We start from the raw sequence: 20,037 nt of genomic DNA, 5'->3' as shown, positions 1-20,037 counted from the left end.
TTAGCTTAAGCAGGAGGATAAGCTTCTATATTGGATTGCAGCCTTGTTCAGATTGTTCATAGGTAAGAAAATCGTCTAGAGTCGACTATAAATAATTGTTCATCTTGGTGTGCAAGAATATAGTATAAAAACACCATAGCACATAAAATATATATCTTATACATAATAGCAGATATATATAGCGTATAGAACAGATATTAATAATAGATATCATATATATAATAGTGGATATATACAGCGTATATAACAGATATTAATAATAGATATCATATATATAATAGTGGATATATACAGCGTATATAACAGATATTAATAATATACATCATATATATATAATAGTGGATATATACAGCTTATATAACAGATATTAATAATACATATAACATAAATATAATAACGGATATATACAGCGTATATAACAGATATTAGCAGTGCATAAAATTGATGTTTGAAGGTAAAATTTAGCCTAATTTGTATAAATTGCGATAAAGACAGCGACGAAGACAGCTGATGTAGCCATGACTATGCCTGTTTATACAGTCAGCTCCTTTTATCAAATAATAAATATTTAGCAAGAGATCAAAGCAAATATAAGCTAGGCATAATCAGTACCTTTGTTTATCACGTCTGCTCAACTAGAACCCCTACCATTAGAAAAAACTACAGCTACAGCACATTTCGCAGCAACAAGTTTTGCTAAGAGCATTTGACAAATCTCAGAATTCCCTGAAAGTTGCCGTAATACGAACATCAATATCATTAGGGACTCTAACTGTAGAGCATTGATTGAAATACATAGGACCAGCTGCCCGGCCATAAATTGTTATTGATTAGTGACCCGAGCAAACAAACTCGTAATTGTTGTTGGTTGGATGCGCGTGTCTGATGACTAACAGTCTCTCGAGGAGTGACTCACACGTTGTGTAAAATGGTCGATACCAGCAGCTTAGACACCAAGGTATGCGTGGACTGTAATCCCGTGACTAACTATCGATCGCAGCGTCATACGTGTCATGGTTCAACTATCCCACCGCAAGTCGGAAAGCTTTGGTAAGATGGAAGAGAATTTTTCTTCAGCTTTGAATCACCAAAGACAGGAGATTTTGAAACTAAAGTCATAAATCTTTTAGTAGATCACCGTAGCAACAGCGCATTAGGCATGGTAGATGGAAGAACATATTAGCATACAGTAATTCCAGATTGGTATGGTATGTGTGGCACGCTGACGTAGGAGTATTTGAAACTTTGATGATAGGGAATAATTAAAATAATATATTACACTTATTTTATATTTGATGCTCATTTGTGTTCAGCAAAAACTTATCAACATCAAAATGCGTTCATTCGCCCTATCAGGTATCAAAGGACAGGTGCGCTGGGATAAGTAGCTACAAATCCTGATGGTTGCTTCAGATATGCTGCCAAATCAGACATTGTCCTAAACCAAAATTATAACAAAATATCTATTTTGCAAAAAACAAAGTTGCAATATATCGCAGATGGTCAATGACGCTTCTCGAGATGGACATGGTTTAATCGAATCGATGACGCCTCATTCTACATAAACTTGCGATATTTATTATCTGACCTATGGTACTTCATAAAATTCCTCTTTTTCCAAATAGTGACGTGTAACTCTCAAGTGTTTATGAACTTAAGTAGTCACTGTAAGAGCCATATTCTAGAAGCTGTAGCAGTTCACTTTGTTCCTTGTTTTATTAGTTTATCGTTTAGTATCCACCACATTTATTCCTTTGCGACGCTACGAATACCACTTTTTGGCACATATGTGTTTATTTTTCGAGGCCAACTTACGACATAGGGCAGCAATCGTATCGATCCAAGTTCTATCAACCTTTGTTGGCACGATATTAGCCTACAGCTATATATTCACTGATGTTCTAATCTTTCCACCTTTTCAATCAAATTCATATCATTGACAACAGCTCACTATACCCTTGTAATAAACTACTTTCAGTAGTAATGCTACTAAAGACGAGACCTTTTGGAACACCGGCAAATTTGCGAAGTAAGCGATGCATGATTTAGTCCAGAGAACTGCAGTCCAAAACAATAAGGCATCTCGACAGCTATAGGGTATGAATCCATGGAGTTAATTGCACCTGAGTGACTGCATTGTTTATTTTCGAACGGGGAAGTAGGGCCTACATACAGCTTACACCGCTGTTGCACATATCGTATCACTTGTAATGCTGCCAAATAACATTACTAAATTTCAAAAGTCAAACCAATGTTGAAGAAGAGAGCCATTCAATCGGGTAACTACATGTAGATGTTGATGTCAGGGACTATGCTGGTAGAACAAGGGCGCTAAGCAATTGATCCCACACCCGTGCAAAACTGAACAGTGGAAAACTAGCAGTCGTAGATGAAGAGGTACGACGGTGTTCCTCTTTCATCGATTCGAGATAGAGGAGCCGAGAAATGATAAGAAAAGAACAACCATTGCATTGGCTGACTTCATAATCTGCCGATGTCAAAACTGTGAACCATAATAATAAAGATAACACTGCAATTTAAAGTCTGTCTGTTTGTAAACAAGTAATAATTAGTAGCAATAGTCACAGGTGATTGCATTTAACAAATTGAAACCTGAGACTAAATAGCCTACAGCTTAACAATTTATCTAAAAGTAATGCCTGTGGTCACATGATCACAAACCGCAACATTTTCATATTAGGCGTTAAAATCATCTCTTACTTATCACCCTGTGACCAACCCATAAGCCTAAAATGACTCAAATGGAAAGGTTAGATTGTAATGCAGGAAATACAAAGATAAGTTGGAACCATCAATGCATCGCCACAAATAATAGTTCAAACATAATTCATCAAGATGGATAGTGCTGTTTCCTGAGGAAATACTATTGTTTGTGATATTGAGTAGAGTTAAGAAAAATTGAGTATAAGTCTACATGACTCCTATGTTATATGGAAGGCTATCATTTACTGTAATTATGCTTTTTATGAAGCTCAACTTATTTAGGGAAGGAAGACAGCTGGTTAAAGTTTTGTCAATGAATGCTAGGTTATAGAGACTATAGTTGCCTCCAGAATACTGTAGCTATGGCTAGTCAAAGAAAATTTAAGTCAATAAAACCCATTGGATGATGGTGAGGACCCCATTTATGAAAACCCGTAGCCTGCAGGTCATCAATCAAGGTTTAAGACTATGGATGACTAAATTCAGCAACAGTGATAAAACTTCACTGCTCGATAACGAAAACTATCCATTCTTTTTGGAATATTGGCGAAAAAAATTAGATAATGACCAATTTTATGTGTTGAAAGCAGGGAGTAGCAGTGACCTGATGGTCTGGAGTGCTTAACCTATGAATAGCAGGCTGGGGTTCAAATCCCAAAAAAAACTGATGGTTGTGACAGGAAGTGCTTTCAAACTAGAGTATGCAAAATAGCATAATTAGGTTTTGATGACAAAAAACCTTTCTGCATGTAATGAACATTTGTTCATAATATATCCACAAATAGTTCGCGATTAGAGTATCTCAATTCGATAAGGGAGCTTTCGTCAGACAGTCGGTGCGCAGGTTGCCGAATTATTCATTTCTTATGAATGCATTTAGCATTTGTATTCCAATCATTTGCTGCTCTCAATTATAAAAGAACTAGCGAAATTCCCAAGTCATTGCACAGGTATTAAAAATCAGCTTATAAGCAATGATAGCAATGACACACTTATAAACTCAGCTTATAAACAATGCTACTTGCCATTAGCCTGGTACATTGCCAATGGCTAATATAAGTAAGCTGTTTATCTACTGCTCTTACTAATACCTAGAATGACATGACGTTGCGTCACAACCGAGAGTCCTAGCTTTTTCACCCACATAGCATTATATATCGCTCAATAAATCTATCAAGTTTGCATGGCTTAATTGGTAAGGCATTTACCTGGCCAACGGGAGGTTCCAAGATCAAACCTTTTGCAATATGGATTCTTCATTCCAAAATTTAAAAAGCTATGACTGGACATAATGAAGCTATGGAACTTTTCCGACACCATGGAACTATCCCATCGTTGAAGTGGTGCACATCTGTGTAATGTGCACCACTTCAACGATGGTGATTGGCTGTCGCGGAACACTTGGTTTATAGTTGCTGCGGGACTACTATTTCATCGTCTCGACGAGCGCATTGCAAAATGACAATGCTACACCGTGGACCATTCCCTGATGTGAATGCGGGATGGAGTTGTGATAGTGTGAACAATGTTATCACAAACAATCACCGACTCATGTGATTTGGGAAATAGTACCGACCAGCCTTAAAATAGTGATTGAGGCCTCACCTCCCCATCATGCCTTAAAGGTTGACTTGCAACAAAATTCACATTACAGTTATTTGGTATCAAAAGATTCACCATATCTTACTCTGTTGTGTTGTAGGTGGAAAATATGTGGAAATGTGATTACAAGCTCTTAATAGCTCAAAAACGAACAGTTAATCGCGCCATCACAAAACCGCCGTAGATAGAAATCAGTTTATTTCTCTGACGTAGTCATTACATTTGGTTATTGTTTTGTGACGAGATGTTCTCACGTAAATTGAAAAGCCAATAAAAGGCTCAATATAAAACTTCTCGTAGCACTAGTTTATGACAAACACTTCGAGTTCTACCAAAGAGCCCGTATCAAATATAGATGCTCGCTACTTTACAGTTTTGTTTCGGCTTGGTCTAATCGTCTAGTCGTAATTGATCATGTGACCCATAACTCCTGCCAAACAGCGCAAATAATTTCTGCAGCATTTTTCAATTATCACAGGTGACCAACAGGCTCATCATGTTTATCAGAGGATGATATGCACTCCTCCGAGCTAAGGTTAAAAAATTAAACGAATTTTTATGGTAGGTTTTGAGATATCAGTGCTCAAAGTAACAGCATTACGATGATGATAAAATAGACACATAAGAACAATAGACATGGTTTTATTGAATTCGAGAAGTATATTTGTGAAAATATTTTGACGAATGAGGTTGCATGAAAGTGTAAACAGAAGTCATCTTGTACAACTACATCCCATTTGAACCGTTTTGAAAAGAGATTCTAATCTACAGCGGCTTCGTGATGGCGGCGATTAACTGTTCATTTTTGAGCTTTTAATCACATTTCCATATATTTTGCACCTACAACACAGCAGAGTAAGATATGGTGAATCTTTTGATACCAAATAACTGTAATGTGACTTTTTTTGCAAGTCAACCTTTAAGAACTGCAACTTGAGATATCTTTGAATGATTAACATTAGTATGGTATTATAGGCGAATACATGCTGTATAGCAGCTATATTCAGTGAATCATAAAATGCAGATGAAAACTAAAAACCTATTTCATCACATGATGGATAAGATTCAGCATCCTAAATCCGGTTGTCTCCTTGCAAGCAATGCCACCATATTTGTAATATGTGGCCACCACTCCCGCAGTCACGCCTGCAGTCCATTTGATTGCTTAATTTTTATGGTTAAAACACTGGTAACAGCAAATAGTTTTTCTGTCTGCTATATCAATTACTAGTTGGTGTAATCATTGATAACTGCATGCAAAGTGCAAGCAGTTTTGAGCACATAACAGTAACATATAAAAACTAATTTCTTTAGAATCTATATTGTTGAACTGATAGGAGTCATTGTAAACTATCAGTCAACCAGAGGTTGCCTGTGAAAGCCATTTGTGAAAAGATTATCATAAACTATATCATGCTGGTCAATCCTAGGGCAAGCAGTCATATTTAAAATTAATACCAGCATGCCAGGCTTTTCACCTCGCTACCCTATCGCTTCATCTACATGTAGACAGTATGTACAACTCACAATGTACAAGGGACGCCTAGACTAGATAAACTAGCACCTAGAATATATCATATACAGTGCACCCGTCAAACAACATTAATCCGTTTCGGTGTTGGTATCGCAAGGCAAAAATGTCAGAGAGGGGTATAGAAACTCATAGTAATTATCCAATACAAACCTCCATGGTAGAAAGTGTCAAAATTGTATATAGATACTGTACATATTAAAAATTAGTAAAAAAAAATAGCGTATTAACCTTAGAAACTAGGGTTATCTGCAGTAACATTAATATATTTAGTGTATTAGTGGTTATGATCTGCTTATGATCATAACTTTAACCTTAACGTTGTTATCAATCTTAGGACCCATGGCTTATGAACTGAAGTTATATATGTAGTTATACGCATAAAATGAATTGAAGTTTATAGTAAATATTATATTGAACTCTCAAATGCACAATAAATTTTCACTTTCGCGTAATTTTCACTAATTTTCGTTTCACTAACGCAATATCAAGCATTTACAAAACACGAAGAGTGCTGAACTGAGAGAGGGAGAGCATCGTATAACTTTCAGGCATTGTGAGAGTGATTTCAACTCTCGACATCTTCGTTATTTTAATGTATTAAGCACACTTACTGCCCAATTTGAATTTTGAGACAAAGTTTTGTTGATATCGTATGGCAAAAAAAATGTCATATACCGGGGGGGGGCGGATCACAGATCACTCAAGTTGCTCTTCCAAAAGATGATGGAGCGACGATGCCTTCATGGATCGTTTATAGCACACTATCGTGTACCTTAATATAACATAAACCCCTGTAATCCCTTCATAATTAAGAGCAGCAAACGATTGGAATGCGAACACACTTCTCAAACACCAGATATAAGAAGTCATTACATCCTCTCACACGTGGTAATTTGAAGGTGTTCTTAGCACATAGACAATGATTCAGCGTGACAACAAACAGAACCCAGTTGGGAGGTCATTGTACTTCGGGTTTTTGACAGAAATGTATCAAAGTATGATATTAGCCAACACATGGCTGCAGTCTTAGCCTTAGCACCTTAGCACTCTAACAAATTGAATTCCTGACCTGATGCAGGAAAATTAAAATGACTAACATTTTAATACAAGCAGCTCTTCGGGAAAATAAGCTTCTTCTCACAATAAAATGTTATACATGGACTGTATGTTGATAGCACTTAGCATGCTATTTTGCTGGTGACACCATCACTGAGAGAACATACGGTTAGTACTGTGACCTAGTAGCACAGACGTGACATAGCTAGCTTTCATGCAGCAACTCATGGAATCTCTATTATAGGGCATCCAAAAATAACACTTCAGTTGGTGACAGCCATTAAATAGCACTGTTGTAAGCTTCACGACCTCCGCTAGTAAGGCGAGATTGACTCCGCAAACTAGTATATAACTGGGTGGATAAGGGAATTGACAAAAATGGAGTGAGATGAGTGAGAGGAGGTGATGACGGTCATAAATTTATTGCAATCTCCTTACAACACAGCTAATATTGTTCAATGCTGATTAGTCATAAAGATTTTTTGTTAGCTCATTGCAAGCCAGGAAAGTAAGAGCTGAGGGCCAAATCTCTATCCGTAGCGTTATTGTAATGATTTCCATAGCCAGTGAATCTATATCATGTTAGGTTAGAGCTGTTAGTACCCACCGCTATACTTGAGATCGCATGTAGAATGGCCACTGTCTTCGCTTGGACACCTTACTTCTACTGATGTGGTATCCTCTTCATCGGGCTGTGGAATTTTCTCCCCTGGTGTATGCCTTGCACCACGACAGCTACTACTAATGATAACAAGGGCTGGAGCGTGTCTGTTTTGTTTTAGTGATGGCTTGGCAGTCAATATAGGAGGTTTTTCTCCACTAAAAGATCGAGCTTTGGTAGTTAACATAGAAGTTTTCTTCCCATCAAAGGTGCTGGATTTGGTCGTTAGATTAGGTTTAGAGTTGAAAAAGTCTGGCTCTGGTTTCTTACCCTTCTCCACCATCTCGATGAAGGCACGAACATTACTCCCACGAGGTTTCGTTTTACTTTGTAATAGATTATCCCCTTCCGACGACATTATGACGCTGTTCAGTAATCTTTAACAATTAAACATGATATAACAGGCAGTAAAATATTCCTTCGTACAACCTCAAATGTTAGCACTATGGCTATTGCTGCTCTTTTCTTCCTCTATATAATCCTTGACCTTCTTATGTTCAATAATTTGATCCTAGAACAAGATAAATATATTATTCATGAACACTGCTACGGCGAAGGCTAGACTGTTTCGCATCCATTCTCTGGCTTGCAGTGAAGGAAGCATTCAAGCGTGTGAAATGTTGAAAGGTTAAAAAACAAGTGGAGAGATATTCTAGGATTATGGTTACAAGTAAGGTCACCTCTAACAATGTATTGTCTAAAAACCTCCAGGTGAATCACTGTGGTGATAAATGTATCCTCATCAGTATTGCCCTGACTTACTAGTCTTTGCCAACTACTATAAGCAAATGCTATTAATCACAACATATACATATCAATGAGTTAATTGTTGCTTATACACCTTCTGAGGCTATAGCCCTACAAACTGGACAAAATGTCGACTTTATGGAAGTTAAGTGCGGTATTAGTCAAAATTATCTGAGAACTCTTAAACTTCATTAGGAATACTACTAATGAAATAATAGCAAAAGTAATCGTTCTTTGATAAGGCACCCGACTGTAATCGCCTTTGGTAAATCAGTGTCCCGAAAATATCTAAAGACATAAATAATTACAGCAAATGCACCGGTTCATATATTCCTGGCTGACATCACTACATCAGAAACCAAGCGACACTATACCAATGTATAACATCCAATGTTATCAGAACTTGATGATTAATTTCTTTTGAAACTGTCCTAATTCTTCCTAAAAATAATAGCAATATGTTTTCTATAAAAATATACATGTATATAGATTATGTAGATATAATCTACGGTATATATTATGATTTCGATAAATTTGCCTAATCGTTGAAATGTTCCCAACATGGTATTCAACTAGCTATACAAGTATACGTATCTGTCTGCAAATATATAGAATGAGCTATCGCATAAAAAATGTTTATTTTAGTAACTAACTACCTATGCAATAAATGTTGACAACGAGATGATTAAAAATCTAGTGATTATGCGCCGGATCCGAGATTAAGCACTTGGTGACTCCTAATGGGTCTAAAACTATCTGTATTTTATTCGTATTGATCTATATTTATAAATAAATTTGTGTAATAAAGAGAAAAGTATTAGTCTATATGCGACTGTAGCAATACCTTCAAACCAAGAGCTCGTTGAAACTCTTAATTAATATATTGTCTCAGCTTTGAAGAGACACAAGCGAACTCTGGAGTTTTATTAAAAAAAATCTGCTGAAAACGACTCTTAGTCTACCCATATCAATCGGGGTATAGACAGGCTGCTGTTTATTAACCCAAGATACACTCAGGCTAAGTTTGCGGAGCGAGCCTAAGGACAAACCGACTCGCCGAAAACTCATCGATGTATTTTTATGACGAGTTTAATCTCAACGAGGGCGAAAGCGGAAACTATTGGTAGTGCAAATCTGGAGTTGCTTTCTTTACGGGCAAATGTCTGACAACTACTTACAGCAAGGATCGATAAGCTTGCATAAATTGTAAGATACATTGTAATAGATTTTATTGAATATCCATGTAATGCCCACAGGCGTAATGGCTCATTCTTTATAAATATACACTGTATATCAATGTGTATTTGAATTCATACTAATTGTTTCACACATCAATAGAACACTATTTCACTTAATTGGTCAGCTATTTTTGTATAAATGGTAAATTCATAAAAACGCTATATTACACTTATTTTGCTTATCAGACACAAATTACATTTGTTTCATATGTAATGCAGTAAATATAGATGGGTTACCCTTATTGTTGCTTTTATTAACCTGAGTACTCTTGCGGTAAATAAGGCATTACATAAAAGTAGCAAAAACAAAATGATCATTCTGTACAGATTTTTTCTCAAAATAATTTTTGCCAGATTAAACTGTCCGCTAAACAGTTGGTTTTTTATTTGCTCTTATAACAAAAATTATATTGTATACTAGCATTAAGCTCAGCATTGCTAAAAGCTTTTTCGTTTTCAAACAATTAGCCCTTCATAAGCTTTAGAAAACACAGCTTATGAAAATAAAAATTCATGATCGTGTTCATTGAGGGCAGCCGTCCTTAATGCTTGTGAAGCCGCAATCTTGAGCTTCTAATCAGATAAGTGATGAAGAGGCAGGTTATCAAGAACCAGATAAAGTTTTAAAGCCAAATACTTTTGGTGATCTGACTGAAGGCACAGAGCTATACGTGTGAAGTGTGGATAAAATCGGGCAGAGATGTAAAAATTCATAGCACATAGCATGCACTACACCACACCATACTACATTACACCACACACGTGCATGTGGGTGTGTGTGCATGTGTGCGTGCATGTGTATGTGCGTGCGCGCGTGTACACGTGTGTGCGTGCGCGTGTGTGCACGCATGTGTGTGTGTATGTGTCCGTGTGTGCATGTGAGCGTGCGTGCGCGTGTGTGTGTTTTTGTGGTTTTTACACAATAAATAAATTGTAGTGAGTCTGCTCATGTAACTCTTCTCTCATATGACAATTTATTAATATCACGGAATGCCACTCTTATTATAGTAAAGATGTTCTGGTCATGGGAAGGTGGTTGATTAGAGCAGTTGGTAGAGAGTCTATCTGTCATATTGAAGGTCATAAGTTTGAGTCATAAGTCTTTGTAAAAGAATTTTTTACAAAGCATTTGAGTTACCGCTTATATAATTTCTCTAACGTGTTTCAAGATTAACGTTTTATAAAATAGCAAATGATGCTAACATAACTTGCATATTCCAGATTGTTCATCTATTCCTACAGCCCTTAAAAATGTGACTGATGTGAACGGCAGCTGCCAATAAATGGCTTCAAATTTAGAGTAAAGAATTTATGATGTCATAGATATAGGAGCTCCTAGACTGTCCTTACATATTGACTCACTGATCAGACCAGTCCCTACCTGAAACTAACCTATTTTGTGATGGCTCGAGTGTGTGCAAGAAGGCCTGCACAGGTAATACCTTGGCTTAAAAAGATTTAAAACTGTTGACAAAGCGTTTTATTTTGAAAAGAATTTTTTCAATAATGTCTTCCACATTATGCATATAAGATGCATGAATAAACAGAACTGTATATCATTTGCAAGACTAGAGGTACGTGTCATGATTATGTTGGTAAGAGGCTCATAACTCCTCAGTTTGGCTATTAGCTGCTTATTCTATGTTAAATTTATCCTTTTTTATATAGTTTGCGTGTAATTAATTGTAATCAAATAAGTTTAGAATATGTAAAAATTTAGTCATAACTTTTAGGGAAAAGAAATTAAAAGAAAAAGCGACATTTCAGTTTTCTAGCAAAAGAATATTAATATTCAATAATATACATATATTGTTTATATATAGTTGTGCATATATGTGCATCGACGGTCAGTTTTATGACCTTTCTTGTCACTCATCTAAAATGATTTTATTCAAACGCGCAAAGATTTCACTGAAAAATTAATTTTTTTCTCAGTATTTTTTTGTTACATATACATATATTATAACAATTTATAATAATATACTCAATTTAAAATAATATAATAATCTTTCTTATATAGTAAAACATTTTGTAAATCGTGAAAAATTTATGCTTGGATATGACGAGAAACCAGTTTATTACAATTTAAACAATATATGTATAAATTTTTTCTTCACTTTGGTTTACCAAAATAGGTGGTAATGTTTACTCATGCTTGGGGTCTCCTACCAGATTTCTGGGCATTCAAGCACTCACCTTAAAATTTTGCCTGTTCTTAATTACGTGCTTTTCTGAAGTTGACTTGTGTTGATTGTTGTCAGTATTTAGTAAAGCTATGTTTGCTGTGCAAGTGTTATTGTACACAGTGTTCCAATGACTACCAGAATTACCTTTGCGTTGTTCAATCTCTTCTTCAAGTGGGAGATATTTTTAGAATTTTATATCGCTAAGCTAAAAATTCTAGTGTTTGACAAGTATGGACAAGTTTAACTTTTGCATGTTTTTGGGTATAGCCTGCTATTTTGGTTCATATTGTTATATATATGCAAACTAGGTTCTTATTTTGATTTTAGGCTGTCATAAGTTTAATAAGCGTGAATGATTTGTTAAATTTTACTTTTTGTAAAAGCAAAACAATGCTCTTATGTTTATAACTACTGGAAAGTTTTTTTGACATAAATGTAGCTCGCTATATAGCCTCTGTGGCCTAATGGATAAGGCATCTGCCTCCTAAGCAGGAGATTGCGGGTTCGAGTCCCGCCAGGGGTTAATATTATACATCTTTAGAAGATAATGTCATTTTGATGAAACATTTTGCAAGCTACACACTCTGTATCGGAAGTACTATGGTTGATGGCATTTAAGTTTCAAATAGGGTGTTATGATTTCAAAGTTTTTTTACTTACTCTATTTTGTCAAATAACATTTTTATAGTCAAACTAGTTGAATGTCGGGCGTTGCATAAGAAATAAAACAATTATGTAATGAATTTGAGTAACTTACCAAGTAAGCCAGTAAAGGTAAGCTTACCTTTACTAAAACAAAAACTAAAACAATTACTGTGTCTGCAGATGGCTTAATAATCGTTACATTATCTATTGCACTTGTAAAAATAGTCTAAGAGCTTCAAGTAAATTTAAATGATAGCAAATATGCAAAAAAAAATTTTAAATTATGAATATGTTATAATATACAGTTTGTAATAATTTGTAGTTTAACATAAAAATTTAATTGCTTTTCAGAAGATATGCTAAGCATTTTTTGTGACATGAATTTAGATATTTCACCTATGGCTTGCTACATTTTACATAATGAACTTGAGTGTTTGAACTATATAAATAGACTAGCTGTGCTACGCGGCATTGCCCGGGTATTAAAAATCAGCTTCTAAACAATGAGAAGTAATGAGAGTTGCCTGCCACTTGCTATTAGCCTAGCACAATGCCAATAGAAAATTTTAGTGAGCCAACTAATGACAATTACTTACGCAATCACCGTGTGGTGTGCGGTATGCAAAGCCATTGGGTATGTGATCCCATATAGTGACTTATATCTGCACGTGAACAACTCAATCGCGAATAGTAGGGTCCAAGATCAAATCCTCTTCGGTACGGATTCTTCATTCCAAGATTTTAATAGCTATAGCCAAAAAGCCACAAATACATATGGACATACTTTATGAAACATATAGATGGTTAAATAATACATTTACTTTATTCACACCTGTCAATGCTGTTTCGAGCAAATTAGACAAAGAGACAAAAAAATATGCTCCACCAGTTTGTTCAACAAGAGACAACTTCAACATGAATAAATGAACCCCCTGAAAGTTTACATTTTGTTCGTCAGTTCGTCAGTTGTTACAGTTCATCAGTCTATAACTTTTATGTTTTAGTCGTAATTTGTTGATAATTGTAAAAAAATAACTTACAAAAATATTATTGCAGGTTGCTTTTGTATTTACATTGTGGCATGTTAGTCGTCGTAAGTTAAAATTTTGTCAAAGTAATATATTAATGTAGTAATATAGTATTATAGTAATGTAGTAATATAGTATCATATTAATACAATAATACAATAAAAAAGCAAACGAAATACATACAGCAATATTACGATTGGCTATGACTAAAATAAATCTTTTAGAAAACGCCAGTGAAGAAGTCGAAACAGGCAAAACATACAAAACAGACGAAGCAGACGAAGAGGAAAACTAAGCGAAAGTACCGTAGTCGTGAAGTGAGCCCATCCTGGAGGCCTAAATATGGTTGCGGTCGACTGCATTGGAACATGAGAAATCATGGCAAAATAGACGTCCGACGATATAAACGTCAATCGACCACTAAAGAGACAAAGAAAGGTAGGGCATGAGTTGTTGATACAATTGAACATGATACATTGCTAAAATATCTTCACCAATCCTATCAAGTGTGTGTAAAGTTTTGAAATCAAGCCAGTTGCTAAACATTTAAATTCGATATGAGGATTGTCGTAAACTGACAACATATGACATATGACATATGACACATTCATATAGACATATGAAAACAAAAAATAATTGAATCCTCCCTATGCAACAAACTCAAGAAAGCATGTACAACATTAGATAAATTTAAATTGTTGCATAACTAGTTGTTTTTAAATATCAGCAATTGAGAATTGAAAAACTATTATTTTAAAATTTTTAAATTTTGTATTATTTTTATAATTATTGTTAAACGCAAAAAGCCTTTTTGATCATAACATCTATGAGTACTAACTAGATGTATTGATTATAATAGCAGTTCTAGTTAAAACTGTACTTGAAAAGCTTGCTTAGCCCAGATTTTAATCTTAAAAGGTTTTTGTCAAACATATACACATATTTACCACTTGGATTTGCGACATTTTCTATCACCATCTCTAATAACTGACCGATGCAAAACCTGTTCAAGGTTTTGAATATTCTAGCTCCATGTTACTGTCAGACCCCAAATCTGTATGATTTTACAGCGCTGATCGTAATTATGGGCCCACCTAAAAGATTTTCCAAGTTCTATGTCATTTATGTCATAAACCCACTTTTTTATATCAGACTATACATACTATATGCATTTGAGAAACAAGTTTTGTAGACAATCTGTCTGCCACCAAAAATATTCTCAAAAAACATTGTATTTATTCTATTTTATGATTGGCAATAGGGAATATGATTGGCCAATCAAATATTAAAGCCGGATTAACACTTCAAAGATCAATAATTTACTTTTAAATGGTTATTTGTATAATCATGTTCAAAAACCATGTTGAAATTTAGCCAATTTGTCGATTAATATAATGTTTTATTGGATTTTTATTCATAATGTGCAGATACCGCTATGTTACACCAAAGCCAGATTAAAAAGACAAATATTGGTATATATTAAACATTATTCATGTGTAGAAAATCCTTAACTTTTCACTAATGTTTGTATTTCTGTAATTTATTTAACAAATACTAAAAAACTATGAATTAGTAACAAATAACGTGTTTATTTTAAGCCGCCCATTAATTATGCTCACCACTGTGGTTGAAATATAAAAAACCTCTAAATAAAATAGTGCAATTACTGCAATGCTAGGAATTTTTTGAAAATTTTTATAAAAAGTTTATACCTTAAAATTATTTTTAACACTTAGAATATAGCTAACAACATTCTTTACCCACTTGCAGCTCAAAGGTTAGCAGTGAAGGAAACCATCAGAAAGTCAGCATTGCTAGAATATTCCGAGGCAGTTTCAATACATGAAAAACCATCAAGCATTCATTCAACAGGTAAATCTGTCAACCGACTTGTAACATGCAAGGCACCCATTTTTTGTTTGCACTTTCACTTTTGACTTTTAGGTTCATATATACATCTCATACTAATTTCAATTCATAAAGTGATAATATATCATTATAATGTCATTATATTAACATTATAACTAATATAACGTTTTGTGTCATTCTAAAAACTATAGAATCTAAACAATTTCTTTGGATTATTATGTAAAGAAAAGTAAAGCCTTATTTTAGAGTGTTATTTGTGTGCTGCTTGCGCTGCCACCCATTTCTGTCAATATTAACAACACAACATGATAACCAAGGCTAGCTTAAAGAACCAGCTTCATTTTATATTTAGCTCAGGTTATTGAACTGTAATAAATAAATAGTTTTAATATGAATAATGGTAATAATGATTGTATAGCAGTATTTGAAGGGGTGCTGTGAAGGGGTACTGTGATGGGGTACTGTGATGGGGTACTGTGATGGGGTACTGTAAAGGGGTACTGTGAAAGGGTACTGTGAAGGGGTACTGTGATGGGGTACTGTGAAGGGGTACTGTGAAGGGGTACTGTGAAGGGGTACTGTGAAGGGGTACTGTGAAGGGGTACTGTGAAGGGGTACTGTAAAGGGGTACTGTGAAAGGGTACTGTGAAGGGGTACTGTGATGGGGTACTGTGAAGGGGTACTGTGAAGGGGTACTGTGAAGGGGTACTGTGAAGGGGTACTGTGAAGGGGTACTGTGAAGGGGTACTGTAAAGGGGTACTGTAAAGGGGTACTGTGAAGGGGTACTGTGAAGGGGTACTGTAAAGGGGTACTGTGAAAGGGTACTGTGAAGGGGTACTGTAAAGGGGTACTGTGAAAGGGTACTGTGAAGGGGTACTGTGATGGGGTACTGTGAAGGGGTACTGTGAAGGGGTACTGTGATGGGGTACTGTGATGGGGTACTGTGAAGGGGTACTGTGATGGGGTACTGTGAAGGGGTACTGTGATGGGGTACTGTGATGGGGTACTGTGATGGGGTACTGTGAAGGGGTACTGTGATGGGGTACTGTGATGGGGTACTGTGAAGGGGTACTGTGAAGGGGTACTGTGATGGGGTACTGTGATGGGGTACTGTGAAGGGGTACTGTGATGGGGTACTGTGAAGGGGTACTGTGATGGGGTACTGTGATGGGGTACTGTGATGGGGTACTGTGAAGGGGTACTGTGATGGGGTACTGTGATGGGGTACTGTGAAGGGGTACTGTGATGGGGTACTGTGATGGGGTACTGTGAAGGGGTACTGTGATGGGGTACTGTGATGGGGTACTGTGAAGGGGTACTGTGATGGGGTACTGTGAAGGGGTACTGTGATGGGGTACTGTGATGGGGTACTGTGATGGGGTACTGTGAAGGGGTACTGTGATGGGGTACTGTGAAGGGGTACTGTGATGGGGTACTGTGATGGGGTACTGTGAAGGGGTACTGTGATGGGGTACTGTGAAGGGGTACTGTGATGGGGTACTGTGATGGGGTACTGTGATGGGGTACTGTGATGGGGTACTGTGATGGGGTACTGTGAAGGGGTACTGTGATGGGGTACTGTGATGGGGTACTGTGAAGGGGTACTGTGATGGGGTACTGTGATGGGGTACTGTGAAGGGGTACTGTGATGGGGTACTGTGATGGGGTACTGTGAAGGGGTACTGTGATGGGGTACTGTGAAGGGGTACTGTGATGGGGTACTGTGATGGGGTACTGTGATGGGGTACTGTGAAGGGGTACTGTGATGGGGTACTGTGATGGGGTACTGTGAAGGGGTACTGTGATGGGGTACTGTGATGGGGTACTGTGAAGGGGTACTGTGATGGGGTACTGTGATGGGGTACTGTGAAGGGGTACTGTGATGGGGTACTGTGAAGGGGTACTGTGATGGGGTACTGTGATGGGGTACTGTGATGGGGTACTGTGAAGGGGTACTGTGATGGGGTACTGTGATGGGGTACTGTGAAGGGGTACTGTGATGGGGTACTGTGAAGGGGTACTGTGATGGGGTACTGTGATGGGGTACTGTGATGGGGAACTGTGATGGGGAACTGTGAAGGGGTACTGTGATGGGGTACTGTGATGGGGTACTGTGATGGGGTACTGTGAAGGGGTACTGTGAAGGGGTACTGTGATGGGGTACTGTGAAGGGGTACTGTGATGGGGTACTGTGATGGGGTACTGTGATGGGGTACTGTGAAGGGGTACTGTGAAGGGGTACTGTGATGGGGTACTGTGATGGGGTACTGTGATGGGGTACTGTGAAGAGGTACTGTGATGGGGTACTGTGAAGGGGTACTGTGATGGGGTACTGTGATGGGGTACTGTGATGGGGTACTGTGAAGAGGTACTGTGATGGGGTACTGTGAAGGGGCTAGAAATTGTGGAGAGAGCGGAAAAAGTACAAAACAAAATAAAAAAATAAAAAAGATTTCCAAAGTCCAACTTGTTGCACTTTTGGGATTAGCAAAATTAAAACACTTTCTGGAGCCCACCTTATAAGGTAACTTAGTGTTTTTAGCACCAAGACTTCAGTAGAGCTTTAGACTATGTGTACTAGCAACAAAAGCAGCAACACCAACAACAAAGACAACAACAGCAACAACAACAGCAACAACAACAATTACAACAAGAATAATTAAATTTCAATATTGTGGCAAAAGAACATAGCTGTTGTTTAAATTGTAATTCAGAGCATGATAGCAGATTCCCTAATGCCTTTTATGATGCCATTTCATGCTCAAATTATAATTCTATTTTTAGACTTTTCCAAAGTCTGCTTTGTTAGAAATAGTGCACTTTTTACTAAATGTATTAGGGATTAAAAGTTAAAATAATATTTTAAATATTATATTAGATCACTTAGATGCTCAGAAAAGAAATAGTACCAGCTTAAAAAACAAACTTTAGCATCAATAAACCTTTACAGTAATAATACTAACAACAATGGTAATAGTTAAAATGCTAACAATGCTAGTAGTGATGATAATATCACAATGAATATAAAAGGTTTAGCTGATTTCAGATGTAGACCAGCCGTGTACAAGTCTTGATGGCAAAGTGCAAGAGATAAATAGCTTCAGTGAAAATGGAGTGCCAGTTATAACTGCAGATTCCAACATACAGGTAGACACACAAACAGAGGATAAGCAGGTTTCAGCTCATCTCATCTATGAAGATGATGATGATGATGACGAAGAAGAGGAAGAAGAAAGCATAAAGGTAAACAGCTATGTACTATAATTGTTGCAATAAAGTCTAGCAAGTTGGATAAAAAATACATCTGCAAATTATGTAGCAAATAAACATCCTAAAAAAATTAATAATATGAAAGTTAAACTTGAAATAGAAATTAAAGACAACTATGAGTAAATAATCAGTTAAATTGTTGAATGAGGAACCAAATAAATGAGTGACTGAATATATAAACAAAATAAACAAATAGATGAACAAATTATTCAAAAAATAATGTATTTACTATTTGCATAGTGATTTATAGACAGTTAATAGAAATTCTTGTTTCTTCTGCTTATACATTTACCAAATATTTTATAATAAAAATAAATAAAAAGTTTTGTTGCTTAATATGCAGAAAACATGTGTAATAATTAGAACATAAAAAAATATTTAAAATAATGCCACTTATAAAAATGGTGTTTTATAGCATAGCAAATCAGCAGGTCGTTTGAGCCTAAAAATAGATATTCAATCAACAAGAGAGGAACATTCCTTCTAGGTAACAATTCAACAATTCTCAATTAGCCAATGAGATAGCACCCGGAGATAACAAAAGGTCTGTATGTTTACAAGAGAGCATAATTTCTCTCATAGATGCGTGCTGATTTAGAAGATTCTCTTATGGATGTGGCCACGGTACCTGAACAGGAGCCAAATACTGATGCAGCTATGACAGACCAGGCACCTCACCTCCCCCCTCGCTATCCATGGAGTGATGATGAGAATTGCAACCATAATAACAATGTTTTACTACCTCGGCCTGATCCCTCAGGTCTGGTTTTATTACGGGAAACATCTGTTATACTTCCACTCGTTAGTAATGTCATTTGTCATAGAAACAAGCGAGATGTCTCTAGAGTACTTGTTTATTAAAAAAAGTTTTTTAGAGATAGAATTCAAATGTCAAGAAAAAGCAACTTTCTTGTTTGTGTGATGAATAACATCTTTGGAGTTGCTTGCTCTTTAAGCAGTTGAATCGTTTAACCTATCAAAGTTAGTTGAAGATAGCTCATTAGCATGCAATTAGTATTACATTGAGATTCTACCTAAAAACCAAGACATACTATATTATATAATATAGCTATAACTATAATATATAGATACAAAATAGCTAAAATATAGAGAATTGAAAGGTTCATGAAAAGAAACAAATCAAAACGTCACTTATGTCAATAGATAGACTAGTTATAGCTGCAGCACATCCACCTCAGGGTATAAAGACTTCTTCTGTCATTGTGACGATATCATTCTCATTTATACAAAAACTTACTTTGGCATGTCTGAGATACATAATGCACATTCCCTCATGCTTGGTGAAACTCTGAAAGTTCCATCATTCTGAAGGTTCCTGCAGCTCAGTTCCTCATGTGTGTCAAAACCTCCTTCAATTAGATGATGCCTGCAGCACACTTCCTTATGTGTGTCATAACCTCTGTCAATTTGATGATGCCTACAGCACACTTCCTCATTAGTGCCATAACCTCTGTC

The 20,037-nt window shown here is 36.3% G+C and overlaps 2 protein-coding genes and 1 non-coding gene across 4 annotated transcripts in view; 1 reads left to right on the top strand and 2 right to left on the bottom strand.

Moving 5' to 3' along the window:
* The window catches only part of LOC137404045 (rho guanine nucleotide exchange factor 26-like), a 51,174-nt gene extending 43,184 nt beyond the window's left edge, over positions 1–7,990 (bottom strand). For both annotated transcript variants that reach the window (XM_068090199.1, XM_068090200.1), the window contains exon 1: positions 7,524–7,990. In XM_068090199.1, coding sequence (XP_067946300.1) covers positions 7,524–7,935 — 412 coding nt within the window. In that variant the 5' untranslated portion in view covers positions 7,936–7,990. The remainder of the gene's footprint in view (positions 1–7,523) is intronic.
* Positions 7,991–12,198: 4,208 nt separating this feature from the next.
* Positions 12,199–12,271, top strand: Trnar-ccu (transfer RNA arginine (anticodon CCU)). Its single transcript has one exon. It is a non-coding gene; the product is annotated as a tRNA-Arg (tRNA).
* Positions 12,272–15,675: 3,404 nt separating this feature from the next.
* Positions 15,676–18,225, bottom strand: LOC137405074 (histone-lysine N-methyltransferase 2D-like). The gene is made up of 2 exons (XM_068091301.1): positions 18,218–18,225; positions 15,676–17,686 (listed from the first exon to the last, which is right to left on the bottom strand). Exons 1-2 carry the CDS (start codon positions 18,223–18,225, stop codon positions 15,676–15,678), a joined length of 2,019 nt encoding a protein of 672 aa, XP_067947402.1.
* Positions 18,226–20,037: the final 1,812 nt, after the last annotated feature.

The sequence above is a fragment of the Watersipora subatra genome, chromosome 9 (assembly GCF_963576615.1).
Source record: "Watersipora subatra chromosome 9, tzWatSuba1.1, whole genome shotgun sequence".
NCBI classification, from domain to species: Eukaryota; Metazoa; Bryozoa; class Gymnolaemata; order Cheilostomatida; family Watersiporidae; genus Watersipora; species Watersipora subatra.
The sequence above is the reverse complement of the archived record's forward strand: the minus strand, read 5'-3'. Positions and strand labels throughout refer to the sequence as shown.